The 15,691-nt window shown below is 37.3% G+C and overlaps 1 protein-coding gene across 8 annotated transcripts in view; it reads right to left on the bottom strand.

Annotated features, from left to right (window-relative positions):
• The window catches only part of rapgef6 (Rap guanine nucleotide exchange factor (GEF) 6), a 122,429-nt gene that overhangs the window by 40,553 nt on the left and 66,185 nt on the right, over positions 1–15,691 (bottom strand). For all 8 annotated transcript variants that reach the window (XR_014537318.1, XR_014537319.1, XR_014537320.1 and 5 more), the window contains 8 exons: positions 14,419–14,583; positions 14,179–14,286; positions 12,238–12,441; positions 11,873–11,981; positions 11,535–11,778; positions 8,717–8,865; positions 2,986–3,226; positions 1,693–2,070 (listed from right to left, as the gene is read on the bottom strand). Coding sequence is in view for 5 of the 8 variants with exons in the window: in XM_083565014.1 (XP_083421140.1) it covers positions 1,693–2,070; positions 2,986–3,226; positions 8,717–8,865; positions 11,535–11,778; positions 11,873–11,981; positions 12,238–12,441; positions 14,179–14,286; positions 14,419–14,583 (1,598 nt within the window). In the remaining 3 variants the exon portion in view is untranslated. The remainder of the gene's footprint in view (positions 1–1,692; positions 2,071–2,985; positions 3,227–8,716; positions 8,866–11,534; positions 11,779–11,872; positions 11,982–12,237; positions 12,442–14,178; positions 14,287–14,418; positions 14,584–15,691) is intronic.

Below are 15,691 nucleotides of genomic sequence, written 5' to 3' on the forward strand. Positions count from 1 at the left end.
CAAGTTCACACTTGTCAATGATGAAGCAATGCTGTTGTTATAAATGCAGTAGGCAGTTTAGCATTGTCTTGCTAAAAAATGCAATAGGCCTTCCCTGAAAAGGATGTCATCTGACTGAAAACACATGTTGCTCTAAAACCTGTACTCTATATACCAATCTGCATTGATTATGCCTTTCCGGATGTGCAAGCTAAGCATTCCATTGGCACTAATACACACCCATGCCATCAGAGATGCAGGTACCGTAATTTCCAGACTATTAAACGCACCCAAATATAAGCTGAATATTCACCCACTGAATTTGACAAAGATTTTTATTTTGAACATAAATGCCTACATTGAAGCTAATGAACTTTACACAGGCTTTAACAAAAGACAGTGCCTGTTACATGACTTGTATCTAAACAGTAGCCTACAAAGAGTCATTGTTCACTTTCTTCCTTCTTCCTTTCGCAACAATTTCTCTCGAGAGTTTTTCTTTTGGCATCGTCGTGCGTTTTAAAAATCACCATCGGTGAAGCTTTTCTTCCGATGCCGTGCAGCTCAGAACACAGGTGAAGTGCGTTTTTTTTTTGCCCGGTTGTTTTCAGCTTGATGAATGATTCGCCTTTCGTGTTGACAGTCCGAGTGAGCGGCAGGTCAAACGTCAAAGGAACCTCATCCATTTTTATGATGTCGTGTGGCCCGATTAAGTGGGAGCGCATCTGATTTAATATAAAGAATTTCATTGGTTCACCTGAGCCCGTTCGGCAATTTCATTGGTCAAAATGTTATGGGGCTCAGTTTTTTAGCTTGAAGCTTTTGACCCAGGAAAAAACCCAAAAATCCATATATTAGCCGCTTCATTGTTTAAGCAGCGGGGTTCAAAGCGTAGGAAAAAGTAGCGGCTTATAGTCTGGAAAATACGGTATTTGAAATGAGCTCTAATAAATGTCTGGCAGGTTCCTATATTCTTTAGTCCAAAGGAAGCAGTGTCAATGGTTTCAAAAAGAATAAAAAAATTCCATTAATCAGGTCACATATTTGTTTTCCACTTTGCCTCAGTCAATTTTAAATGAACTTTGGCCCAAAGAAGCCAGCTGAATTTCTGGATCATGTTCACATATGGCTTCTTCTTTGAATGGCAGAGCTTTAATGTTATTTTTATTAAGCTACATTTGTTATTACGGTGAACTGTGATAATAGACAATGATTCCTGGATGTGTTTCTGAACCTAAGCAGTAAATTCAATTACAGGATTATGTCGGTCTTGAATGCAGTGCTACTTGAGGGCCCAAAAATCCAGTATTGATTTTTGCCTTTGTTCCTTGAGCACAGAGATTTCTCCAGATTCTTTAAATCTTTTCATTATTTTAGATACTGTAATACAAAATGATAATATATTGAAAATTTTGCACAATTTTATATTAAGGAACTTTATTCTAAAATTGTTCCACAATTTGTAAATCAGGTTATTGATCTGTTCCCAATTAACCAAATTAGTTGCAAAATATTCTCCAGCTGTTTTTTTTTTTTTTTCCAGTCTTTTGTTGCACCCACAAAATACCAATTGCCAAATATATGATAGAATTTCTTACATTTTAGATTCCTAATTTGGTATGTAGTATGTCAGTCACTATTGCTGATGTTAAAAACAAAAAACAATAGTTAACAAAAAAAATGACTAAAATGACAAAATTATCCTTTACCCACCTTATGATGGCAAACATGGAATTGAAGTTCTTGCACTCACGGCACTGCAGTGCAATCTTGATGAAGTGCTTGATTGTCTTCATGCGCTTTAGTGCATTTGCTTCATGTAAAATCTCAGTGGCCACCCAGAAGGTCTCCTGGTTGATCAACTCCTCAAATTGTTTTAGATGACCATTGCTGGAGTTTAGCTTGAATAGACTGTCCACATAATCAGTAGACTCAATGTTCTGAAAGATATGAAAGTCACGCATGGACAGCTGGGCAGACACTTCCAGAGGGCTGAGCTGGAGTAGACTGATCTGACTCTCTTTTAGAAGCTCGTGAGCATCCTCAACTGAGCAGAGGGTTTCTGTTTCCATGTTGTTCTTCAGGTAATATCTGACCAAAGTAAGCACAGTACAAACTGTGACATTGCCTTGAAGTTACTAATGACAATAAATTAATGTTATTTGGGACCTAGTCATATTCTCCAATTTGAAAATGTTAGTCAGACTGGCTAGTTAGCAGTATACCAGCAGTTAGCAGTATAGAAGGATTTCTTACCTTTAAACAAGTTTTGTTGTATATACAGTGGAAATAAAAGGTCTATACACATGTTAAAACTGCAGGTTACTGTGATATAAAAAGTGAAACCAAGACAAAACAGCTAAATCTCTTTCTACAAAACATAAAACAAAAGATTGATTGAAAAGGTGTTCACATCCTTTAACAAATACTTTTTGTATTAAAAATATTTGTTTATAATAAACCACTGGGTAAGAGTCAACCTCATTTTACCAGTCTTTGCACATTTTACACATTTTATTTCACACTTCTTTAAAAATTGCTTCATGTCCATCACTTTATACTGTAACTTTGCCCTTCTACAGGTTTTTATGTAGTATAATATAACTTCAGTTAAATTTAGTTACATTACTGATAGAAGTTTTATAGAAATCAGATAACATGTAATACTAAGTACTACTACTAATAAAATTATACAAATAAAAAAGCAAAGCAATACATCTGACTAAAAATGTAATTGTTTACTGTTTTTTACTTTTGACAGATAACAGTCCTGTAGCTTCTGTGTAGGTAATGAAAGTTGATTTAATATTGTTCACATTAAGCAGGTTTTATTGGTTTATTTATTATGGATTTAAATGGTGGTTTAACAGAAAATAGAAAAATTATCTGCGTTTATCTGACACCCACTTACACCCACACAAACTTTAAGAAAGTAGACCAATTTAGGCAATCAAACTTAGATTGTATTAGATTAAAATCAGGCTTTGATGCGAAATAAGATTTTACCTGCCGTTGAGCTGGATCCGCTCTGCCAATTTGGACAATTGGTCTGGTAGACGACGCTGTTTAATGACACCATCAGGAGTGACTGACACCTCACACAGAGAATAGGTCTCATGACCAGCAATGAGGCCAAACTCCTTAACTACATTTAAGACCACATCCTTGGCTGTAGTATCTTTGTTGATTATAATGTAGCAGCTCTGTTGGTCTGCTCTGAAAACACGTATGACCTGATCTGGTACATCTGTTAACAGAAAAGAAAACCTTAAACACATTTAAGATAAATAAATATTGAGAGAGTTTCAATACAGTAGGTCAGCTCAACCAGAAACAATATGATAAACTACTGCTTCCTTTCTTCTTGTTTCTTTCTATGATCTTTTTACACATACATTTCTGGAGCATACTGGGTGAAGCCCTATCTTCACCACTTCTACTCTTCTAAATCCAACATATAGATCGCTCACCAACTCCGCTTTTCAGGTCTGTTCTGACCATACTGACTGGCACTTGCGCAACTGACAGTGACAGCACCAACCTGTAGAAATACATGTCATAAGTGACCAATTGCCAACAGTGAGGGTCTAACGGTACCAAGCCATTAAAAGATGAAGCATGTCCAGAGAATTCTCAGCAACTTCCAGAACAGTGGCGAAACATCAACAACAGATGGCATTTTAACAATGGATAATCTCACAAAGCAGCTTTACAGAGGAAATAGATTTAGAATATAAATTTTTTATTTTTTACATTTTACACAAATATACAATTTATCCATATTAACCTTCCAGATGCAGGTAACAGCTGTGAAACAGCTATGAAAAGCTGTTGGACCAGACAACATATAAGACAGAATGTTCAGTAGATGGGCAGACCAGCTGTTCTGACTGACATTTTCACCATTTTGCTATGCAGTGCCATCATTCCAGAGTGTTTCAAGGTCAACATCATCGTCCCAGTGCCAAAGATTATTCAGTGTTCATGTGGCAATCAGTACTATCCTCAAGCATACTCATTATATTTTTGTGAGTCTGCCCACCTCCATTTACAACTGGATCCTGGACTTTAAGACTGTGAGATCTCATCCCTCTGCTGTTCTCACAGCTGACTAACAACTGTACAGCAATGCTTAGTATTAGTTAGTGCTGGGTTGTCCAGGGTTTTTTTCTTAATAGCAATTAAGCCACTTGACTTGAAAACATTTTTAATCTTAAGTGAGCTACTTAAGTAAAGATTCACAATGGGCCATCATTAAAGTGTTAGCACCAAGTTAAAACATATGACTTTAACACAATGCCTCTAATAAATCGAGCGTGATCAACCAGAAAATAACACAGGTAGTGTATTTGCTTTCAAAAAGCTTCCTGAGTTTATGTCAGTTTTCAAAGGATGGCTCTTGTGCACTTAGATACTCGCTTATTTCGGTAACCTTTTATTAGCTCAATTTGTATAATTTAATATTTTTATTATTTTATAATGTTTGTGATTTCAATACTGTAATTGTTGTTTTCTTGAGCAAGTTGGTTATGTTTTATTTTATTCCCATCATGCCTTTGTATTGCACTTTCTGTTATGTCATCTGCATGAAGAGATGTAATGATGTTTAATGTTTTACCTTTTGACGTTTTTAGCAGTCAAATAATTTTTTTTTATTTACGAGTTAAAAATCTAATGCGTGTTTTCCATGTAATTGTATATGTGATGTTTGTTATATTCGTCCTGTTTATTTAGTTCTATGGTGTTGATGTCCGAATTGATTGTGCATTAAACATCTGTAAAAGAGAACTTCAGCTTTTGTGTTGTGACTAAGAGTGGCATAGGTAGTATGGGTAGATCGCGTGAAATAAAAAAAATAAAAAGATTCTCTCTTCTTTAAATACACAGGTCACCACACATACCCGGTCAAATGTGCACAAGCTACCTCAAAACTCCAGCGTGTTTTCTGAGAGTCAATGAAGATTATGAAGTCAAAAGTCTGTTCCCCATGACTGATGATCATTTGGAAGTCTGCTTAAGGCTGGCTAACTGCAGCTACTGTCTAAACTATGCAACCCTGCTGCCCAGTTGGTCATGTGGTCATGCTGGATCCCCTACAGTTTGCATACCGAGCAAACAGATCGGTGGATGACGCAGTCAACATGGGGCTAAACTACATTCTGCAACACCTTGACTGCCCAGGAACAAATGCCCGGATTCTGTTTGTTGACTTTAGTTCGGCTTTCAATACAATAATTCCGGGAATGCTCCACTCCAAACTCCTAAACCTTACTATACCCCCTGCCATCTGTCAATGGATCACCAGCTTCCTGACAGGCAGAAAACAACAGCTGAGACTGGGAGGTGTTACCTCCGGTATTCGGACAGTCAGCACTGGTGCTCCTCAGGGGTGTGTCCTTTCCCCACTGCTATTCTCCCTCTATACGAATGACTGCATATCAAGTGACCCAACTGTCAAACTCCTGAAATTTGCAGATGACACCACGCTCATCGGACTAATAACAGATGGTGACGAGTCTGCATATGAGCAGGAGGTGAAGCAGCTGGTGCTATGGTGCAGTCAGAACAACCTTGAGCTAAACACACTCAAAACTGTGGAGATGATAGTGGACTTTAGGAAACACCCTTCAACACTACTCCCCCTCACAATATCCAACATCCCTGTGTCACTGTGGAGAACTTTAAGTTTCTGGGCACTACCATTTCCCAAGACCTGAAATGGGAATCAAACATAAACTCGATTCTGAAAAAGGCCCAGCAGAGGATGTACTTTCTACGTCAATTAAGGAAGTACAGTCTGCCAGCTGTACAGTCTACAGCTGTTGATACAGTTCTACACTGCAGTCATTGAATCTGTCCTGTGCTCATCAATCACCATCTGGTTTGGAGCAGCAACAAAACAGGACAGAAACAGACTGCAGAAAACCGTTAAAACAGCAGAAAAATCATTGGTGCTCCCCTGCCCACTCTCCAGGACTTGTACCATACAAGAAACAGAAACAGGGCAGAAAAAATCATTAATGACCCTTCACACCCTGGACACAACATCTTTCAGCTCCTCCCTTCTGGCAGGCGCTACAGAACTTTGTTCACTAAAACTGCCAGACACAGGAACAGTTTCTTTCCCCAAGCAATCACCCTCACTAACAACTGACCATAATTATATTCCCTGCTTCACATCTATGAGTACTGCACAGAACTCTCACTCATCACAGTATCTGTATATGTTGCACACACTATTGCTGCTATTTACTGTACAAAGTTTTTATAGTAAACTCTCTAATCATACCTGGCACACAATACTGTCATTTGCACTACCATGCACTCCCACACTTTATGTACATTACTGGTCTGTATCCCTATTTATTGCCCACATTGTCTATACTGTCTCACATTGTCTGTATAGTCTGTTTTTGTCTTGTCGTGTCTGTTTTGTCATGTATAGGTTTTTATTTATGTCTGTACTTTTGAGAGTAACAAACAGTTGGAACCAAATTCCTTGTGTGTGTCAACACACTTGGCCAATAAACCTGATTCTGAATCTGATTCTGATGTGCATCAATGAGCCTCGGCTGCCCATGCCCCTGTTGCAAGTTCAACACTGTTCCTTTTTTGGACCACTTTTAATAAGACACTGACCACTGCAGACTGGGAACATCCCACAAGAGCTGCAGTTTGTCTAGCCATTACAATTGTGCCCTTGTCAAACTTTCTCAAATCCTTATGCTTGCCCATTTTTCCTGCTTCTAACACAGATTTTGAGGACAAAATCTTCACCTGCTGCCTAATACAGTGGGGCAAAGAAGTATTTAGTCAGCCACTTATTGTGCAAGTTCTCCCACTTAAAAAGATGACAGGCCTGTAATTTTCATCATAGATACACTTTAACTATGAGAGACAAAATGATCGAGAAAATCACATTGTCTGATTTTTTAAGAATTTATTTGCAAATTATTGTGGAAAATAAGTATTTGGTCAATAACAAAAGTTATTGTCCAAATAAAATCTCTATACTTTGTTATATACCCTTTGTTGGCAATGACAGAGATCAAACATTTTCTGTAAGTCTCCAGAAGGTTTTTACACACTGTTGCTGGTAGTTTGGCCCATTCTTCCATGCAGATCTCCTCTAGAGCAGTGATGTTTTGGGGCTGTCGCTGGGCAACACAGCTTTCCAACTCCCTTCAAAGACTTTCTATAGGGTTGAGATCTGGAGACTGGCTAGGCCACTCCAGGACTTTGAAATGCTTCTTACGAAGCCACTCCTTCGTTGCCCGGGCGGTGTGTTTGGGATCAATGTCATGCTGAAAGACCCAGCCACGTTTCATCTTCAATGCCCTTGCTGATGGAAAGAGGTTTTCACTCAAAATCTCCCGATACGTGGCTCCATTCATTCTTTCCTCTACACGGATCAGTCGTCCTGGTCCCTTTGCAGAAAAACAGCCCCAACGCATGCTCCACCCCCATGCTTCACAGTAGGTATGGTGTTCTTTGGATGCAACTCAGCATTCTTTCTCCTCCAAACACAACAAGTTGAGTTTTTACCAAGAAGTTCTATTTTGGTTTCATCTGACCATATGACATTCTCCCAATCCTCTTCTGGATCATCCAAATGCTCTCTAGCAAACTTCAGATGGGCCCTGACATGTCAAGTTGATTTCTATAGCGCTTTTCACAACAGACATTGTCTCAAAGCAGACATTGTCTCAAAGCAGTACTGGCTTAAGCAGGGAGACACGTCTGGCACTGCAGGATTTGAGTCCCTGGTGGCATAGTGTGTTACTGATGGTAGCCTTTGTTACTTTGGTCCCAGCTCTCTGCAGGTCATTCACTAGGTCCCCAAGTGTGGTTCTGGGATTTTTGCTCACCGTTCTTGTGATCATTTTGACCCCACGGGGTGAGATCTTGCATGAAGCCCCAGATCGAGGAAGATTATCAGTGGTTTTGTATATCTTCCATTTTCTAATTATTGCTCCCATAGTTGATTTCTTCACACCAAGCTGCTTACCTATTGCAGATTCAGTCTTCCCAGCCTGGTGCAAGTCTACAATTTTGTTTCTGGTGTCCTTTGACAGCTATTTGGTCTTGGCCATAGTGGAGTTTGGAGTCTGACTGTTTGAGGTTGTGGACAGATGTCTTTTATGCTGATAACGAGTTCAAACAGGTGCCATTATTAAAGGGTAACAAGTGGAGGACAGAGGAGCCTCTTAACGAAGAATTTACAGGTCTGTGAGAGCCAGAAATCTTGCTTTTTTGAAGGTGACCAAATACTTATTTTTCACCATAATTTGCAAATAAATTCTTTAAAAATCAGACAATGTAATTTTCAGGATTTTTTTTTCTCATTTTGTCTCTCATAGTTGAAGTGTACCTATGATGAAAATTACGGGCCTCTCTCATCTTTTTAAGTGAAAGAACTTGCACAATAGGTGGCTGACTAAATACTTTTTTGCCCCACTGTATATCCAACCCACTAACATGATGAAGTGATAATCAGTAGTATTCAATTCAGGGCCATCATGTTATAAGGTCATAATGTCTGCCTGGTTGGTGTATATACAGCCCATTTTTTTTTTTTAATGTAGGTAGATCATTTTGACTTGGTCATTTTAAAAATTGTTTGCAAGACGATAAAGTGTGAGCAACCCTGCTCTAGTATATTATTCTTGTTAATAAACAATAACTTTATTTCATATGCCCTCAAAATTAAAAATGAGCATAAAGAGGTAGGAATCACCTGTGGAGTTTGAGAAGCTTAGTGTGCTGGTTGTCGGTTGCAGTAAATCAGGGGTGCTGGAGGACAGACTGGGCATGATTGCCACACTGTGCCTGCACTGCTTTGTTCCAACAATGCTGTCATCCTGAGACTGGCCTTTGCATGCATCACTAAAGGAAACAGAAACATTTACAAAGAATGGGTTGTCAATCTCCTAGTAAATCATCTTGAGACTGACAACACACAGAGTGAGAGGAGGACAAGACTATGTGACCTCCATAAATGGATTTAAACACTGTCATTCACTATTTTATAAATGTGTACTGATGAATTAGTTAGACTATAGATAGGGATGCAAGTTATTATACAATATAATTCATAATGCTATGGTTTTATATTTGACAGTACGACTCATTTTGACATAATAAACTAAGCTTTAATCAGATAAGTACATTTAATTGCCCAAATATTGGCCTTGTAGACAGTGAATAAGCATTATTGTAATATGCATTTAAAAAGAAAACACCATGTTTTTCTAAAATTTTAATTTTGTTTGGTCAACTATTAAACTATGAAAATGATCGTGTCAATTTATTTCACTTATTGCCTTTTATATTGATGTATTGATTCAGATTTTTTAGGTCCTTTTACACAGGATTGGATATTTTCTGTGAATGTCTCTTTAGCCACCAATTTAGTACTACATTAACTACAACTGTCAAGGGCTGGCTGGAGGAACACAAATGCAGGCCGCTGACAGAGAGCTTAAAAAAAAAAAAGTCTTTTATTAGTAACTGTGGAGTAACCAGGCGGATAGACAAAGAACACAAACAAAACAACTGTGTAAATCCCAACAAACAATACAAGAAAAGAAAAAAAAAAAGTAAAAAAAAAAAAAAAACACCTATTTAGTCCGAGCATGCAGCAAAGAAATCCAGGCAAAAAAACAGAACAAAAATGTCCAAAAAAACAAAAAGGCAGAGCAGGGAAAAAAAACAGACAAAAAGGCCAAAAAACAGTCCTAAAAACAGGCAGGCAAACTGGGGAAAAAGGGCAGGAAAATTTCAGCAAGAATCGGGAAAGAAAGAGATAATCCGGCAGAGAGTGAGAGTTCTTAGGTTCCTTAAATGGCAGCTCGGGAAAACCTCAAAATGGCCGCCGACCCGGAAGTGCACATTGCAAAACCGGAAGACCGTGACAACAACAAATAGAACGACATTTGTGGACTCTTCCAGGAGTAAATTTATTACATATATTTATATGAAGAATTTAAGTAACCAAATAATAAATATCCACAAGATTTGATGAAATTACAATTGCTACATGAACATTTGATGAGTAACCTATAACAGGTAAATATTTAAAGTTAGAGCTAGATTCTCATCTGCTTCTAACTGCAAAACCAATCAAATTCAGCCTAGATAAATAGCCTTTAGCAAAAACTGCACACCCAGATGTGTCTTGTTGTAAAAGTTTAACGAGACGTCTATATTAAAATATATCTAATGACTCACAAAAGAGGTGTCCTGAGATCTTGTAAGACCCAAGATAAAAGTAGTGATAGCAGAACTTCTTTTTATTGGAATACATGTCACCCTTTCTGAACAAAAAAGGCTATGTTGCTTTTATTAATAAATTTTTTGTAACTGCTTTATGTTGATTTGGACCACAGTAATTTAAATTACTACCTTGTGTATATTTAAGAACCTATATTCTAACCTACATCTATAAATATATTAGCTAAAATAGATTTGTTAGTAAATGTGGGAGTGGAGTGGAAGAGACATATAGAGGAAGAGACATTTAAGCGAGATTTATAAACAGCATGTTTTATTTTTCAAGCAAATTGCATGTCGCACTAAAAGCGACTTTTTCCCCAGCATCATTTGCTCTAATGTCATATGAACAGACACATATTAACATGGACATCTGTTGCTGTACATAATTCCACCTTGTAGGTGAAAATTAACTAGGCATTAAAAATTGGTAATAATCTGTATTTCTAATATAAATTTATTGAAACAAATTGTACTTAATTACATATACATTTAAGCAAGATTTATAAACAGCATTTTTTGTTTGTTACCAAACTGCTCACTGCACTATAACAGAGACTAAAACAGCTTTTTTCTTGCATCAATTGTTCTAATGTCATATGTACAGACTTACAGATTAACATCTGTTGGTGTACATAAGTGGACTGTGTTTTTGGTGTAGTTAAAGCAAAGGGCAATTTTCCAAAAATGAACAATAAAATGATCAGCCAATCAGTAAAATTAAAAGACGCCAGTCATCGTATTAATGCACAGTTGCCCTTCATAACCAATCTGTCCATTGTGCATTGGAGTGGTGGAAAAAAAAGAAAATAATTGGAAAAGCATGAAAAAATTATGGAAAGAACAAATAACAAGAACAAACAAATAGCGCAGAATGTAAAAAAAAAGAAAAAGTAACAAGAGCAAAAAAAAAAAAGAAAAACAAAAAAAAGGGCGGAGTGAGTGTCTCTTACCCAAAAAATCCCCTGTGTATGTCAAACCATGGTAAAAACAAGGAACAAGTGACCATGAATAAAACATGCATTAGGCAAAGCAGAGCAATATAAACTGTGCTGACAGCTCTCCTGCACACAAAGCATTGTGACTGACCCTCAGACATGGGTGCAATTTTGTGATTTACATCCGATGTCCTTTCCCATAATACTCATAATATTAAGAATAATATTATTGGATAATAGCAAATAGCATTGTTCTGCCAATATTTGATTAAAATATTTGCAGTAAAACTATACTAACAATAATTAACAGTTCATATAGATCCAAAAATCTAAAATATACTGTACCTGAAGGGCTTAGGAGGGAGAATGCTGAACCTCGTCTTTTCCATCATCTTTCGGATTTTGTTGCGTCCGGCTGACACTGTGTGGGCCTTCATTTTCTTATGACTTTTGCTGTCAGTGGGAAGTTCTATGTCACCAGGCATCTCAGCAATAGAGAATCGGTTGCCCTTCATCTCAAAAAATTTTGTAAAGTGGGGGGCTCCATTCTTCTTGTCATTCCGCACACAATTTTGAAGTTCTTTGAAGACTGGAGCAAGAATAATTACAATTTAGTCAATAAATGTAAATTTTCCCCTAACCCAGTAGAAGTTAATTATAATGTGATTTAGTATTAAACATACCAAAAATGTTCGTCTTTACAGTGAGACAAAGGTGAGTATTATTCCTTAAAATGTCAGCAGCTTTGGAGTAAGATATGTTTTCAAAATTTTGTCCATTAATCTCTATTATCTGGGCAAAGCACACATGCAATCAGAAAGCGAGAGAGAAAAAAACAGTGTTAACACAAAATACAGCAAAAGAAAACACATTCATTCTTTTCTATTAATTTTAAAGTGAACATATAAAAATACAAAAGAAAAATATTTTTAAAACTGGAAAATTAAACATTTGGGTAAATAAACTGAGCTACGAAAATAATATTAATAAAGACTTCCATACAGGTATTTTGTGTCTTAGTAAAATCTTATTGTGAAAGTCGGTTCACCTGATCTCCTTTTTTCAGTTCAGCCTCAATGGCCATGCTGTTTTCCTTTACGCCATCTATGAAAATACCAAAACCCCTCTCACTGCCTCCTAGCAGGCTAAAAGGCAGTGGTGAGTCTCTGTTTGTCTTCTGCAGCATCACCTGGCGCAACTTGGCCTTAGCAGCCGAGGCCATGTTCAGCAAACGCAAATGACCATTCATTTTCTTTAAGTGAAGGGAAAAAGAGTTTTTATTGTTAAATATTTGGACTGTATCTTGTGTGACATATCCCACCATGGTCCAACATTTGTGTGCATTTGTTAGGTCTATCTACAGTGGTGTGATGATTTCTTAGTTTTTTGCATGTTTGTTACACTTTAATGTTTCAGATAATTAAACTATTTTAAATATTAGTAAAAAAAAATAACACAAGTGAACACAACATGCAGGTTTTAAATGAAGGTTTTTATTAATGGGGGAAAACAAAATCCAAAACTACATGGCCCTGCATAAAAAAGTCTTTGCCCCCCTTGATAAACTGTGGTTTATCACACCTGAGTTCAATTTCTCTAGCCACACCCTGGCCTGATTACTACCACACCTGTTCGCAATCAAGAAATCTCTTAAAATGACCTGCCTGACAAAGTAAAGTAGATCAAAAGATCCTCAAAAGCCAGACATCAAGCTGAGATCCAAAGAAATTTAGATACAAATAAGAAAGAAAGTAATTGAGATCTATTAGTCTAGAAAAGGTTATAAAGCCATTTCTAATGCTTTGGGACTTCAGGAAACCACAATGTGAGCCATTATTCACAATTGGCAAAATCATGGAACAGTGGAGAACCTTCCCAGAAGTGGCCAGCCGACCAAAATTACCCCAAGAGCACAACAACGACTCATCCAAGAGGTCACAAAAGACCCCAAAACAACATACAAACAACTGCAGGCCTCACTTGCCTCAGTTAAGGCCAGTGTTCATGACTCCACCATAAGAAAGAAACTGGGCAAAAATGGTCTGCATGGCAGAGTTCCAAGACAAAAACCGCTGCTGAGCAAAAAGAACATAAAGGCTCGTCTCAACATCTTGATGATCCCTAAGACTTTTGGAAAAATACTCTGTGGACTGATGAGACAAAAACTTAACTTTTTGGAAGGTGTGTGTCCCATACCGTCTGGCGTAAAAGTAACACCGCATTTCAGAAAAAGAACATTATACCAACAGTAAAATATGGTGGTGGTAGTGTGATGGTCTGGGGCTGTTTCACAGCTTTAGGACCTGGAAGACTTGCTGTGATAAATGGTCACATGTGATAAAACCATAAATTCTGCTGTTTACCAAAAAATCCTGAAGAAGAATGTCCGGCCATCTGTTCGTGACCTCAAGCTGAAGTGAACTTGGGTTCTGCAGCAGGACAATGATCCAAAACACCACCAGCAAGTCCACCTCTGAATGGCTGAAGAAAAACAAAATGAAGACTTTGGAGTGGCCTAGTTAAAGTCCTGACCTGAATCCTATTGAGATGCTGTGGCACATTAAAAAGGCGGTTTATGCTCGAAAACCCTCCAATGTGGCTGAATTACAACAATTCTGCATAGATGAGTGAACCAAAATTCCTCCACAGTGCTGTAACAAATTCATTGCAAGTTATCGCAAACGCTTGATTGCAGTTGTTGCTGCTAAGGGTGGCCTAACTAGTTATTCGGTGTAGGGGGCAAACACTTTTTCACACAGGGCCATGTAGTTTTGGATTTTGTTTTCCCTCAATAATAAAAACCCTAATTTAAAAAGTGCATGTTGTGTTCACTTGAGTTATCTTTTACTAATATTTAAATTAGTTTGATTATCTAAAACATTAAAGTGTGACAAACATGCAACAAAAATAAGAAATCAGGACACTTTTTCACACCATCATATATATCACCATTGACTTCACCAGTGACAATAGTAATATTAAATCTCACCGCTTCATCCAGCAAATTTTCAAAGTCTTCTAGAAACTGTCTCATTAAAGGGTTTCCTTCAAAATCATTAAAATGATTGTTCACCCATAACAACACTATCCGTGTAACCTGCATAAAGAATAAGACATTAACAACTGCAATTAAAACCAGATTTCAAAAGAAAGAGACCAATGGTTATCTTTGGCATCTAAAAGTGGGAATAACTCTGTTACTTTCAAACATGCAGACATATACACACACCGTGTCTCTCAGATTGTCCACTTTGAACCACTCTAGTAGCTTATTGCCCACTTCCATGGGGCTGGAAAGGAACGTTCGATAGGTGAGGAGGAAATCTTCAATGTAGGTCGGATCTACTACTGAGGGTTCCTCCACTAAATGCATTATCAACCTTTCTGGAGTGCCCTGAGTCACAATAAAATACAGAAATACCATATAAAGCAAACACCATATAATTATAAAATAAGACAACTTGTTTTCACTTCTTTAATAAAAATTAAGGAGGGCAAAGGGGAAAGATCTGGAAGGAAAGGCAGACAGAGTAGGTTAGATTAACCAGTAAAGAAAGAAAATTAATATCTGGGACATAAATATTTGTTAATGGCTCTTACTATTGAAAGTTAAGTTGTCTCTGGCAAACAGCCCCAAGTACCCAATAAAAACACAATTTAGTAGACAGCCAAACATCCTAGGATAAACTAACAAAGTACATTAAATTCTTCTATCCCCAGAAGCAGCTAGATTTAATGAGGCCTGAAAATGTACCTTAGTTCAAAAAACAACAGGTGTGTTATATTTAAAATGTACATGGTATAACAATAAGAATTTCACAGTTTACTTATAACACTATTTAAAAGCCCACAATTAGATATACAATTATTTGAAAACATCTATTCAAAAACGCACAAAACTTTACACATACTTTTATGTATAGCACATGTGATGTAAAGATGAATAATTGCTTTCACTGTTAGCATTTATCATGTTATAAGATGAAAGAGACAGCAGCTGCCAGGAAAGGTAGCATGCTGACCCAATCCTCCAAACCACATGAAATTATAACTGGTGCAAAAATGTGCAATGTTGAATAGACAAAATAAATAAAAGCTGACAACAACTGCATTGATGGGGATGTTTCCACCACAGGGCTCCAGACAAAAAAACCCCCCAAAAACAAAAAAAAAAATTAAGGAGCCATTGGCTCCTATGTACGGAAGCGCATTGCATTCACAAAGAAAACAAAAATTCACAGAAAGGATCTCATAATTATGACTTAGTATCTCATAATTACGACTTACTAACTCATAATTATGAGAAAAGTTGGGGCAGTCTGTGGAAGGGGAGTGTTTTAGCGCATAACACCGGATCTGACGTTACTGCATTTTTTGAGCAAAAATGGAGATGAAAAAGCTATCATATGGTTTATCTTGATGACTGTAAATGTTAGTGTTAAGATGGTTCTCTAAACAGATTCCTGTTATCTGTCCAGTGTCTATAGGATCTTTACGATGTG

Source organism: Silurus aristotelis (assembly GCF_946808225.1).
Source record: "Silurus aristotelis genome assembly, chromosome: 16".
Taxonomy (NCBI): domain Eukaryota; kingdom Metazoa; phylum Chordata; class Actinopteri; order Siluriformes; family Siluridae; genus Silurus; species Silurus aristotelis.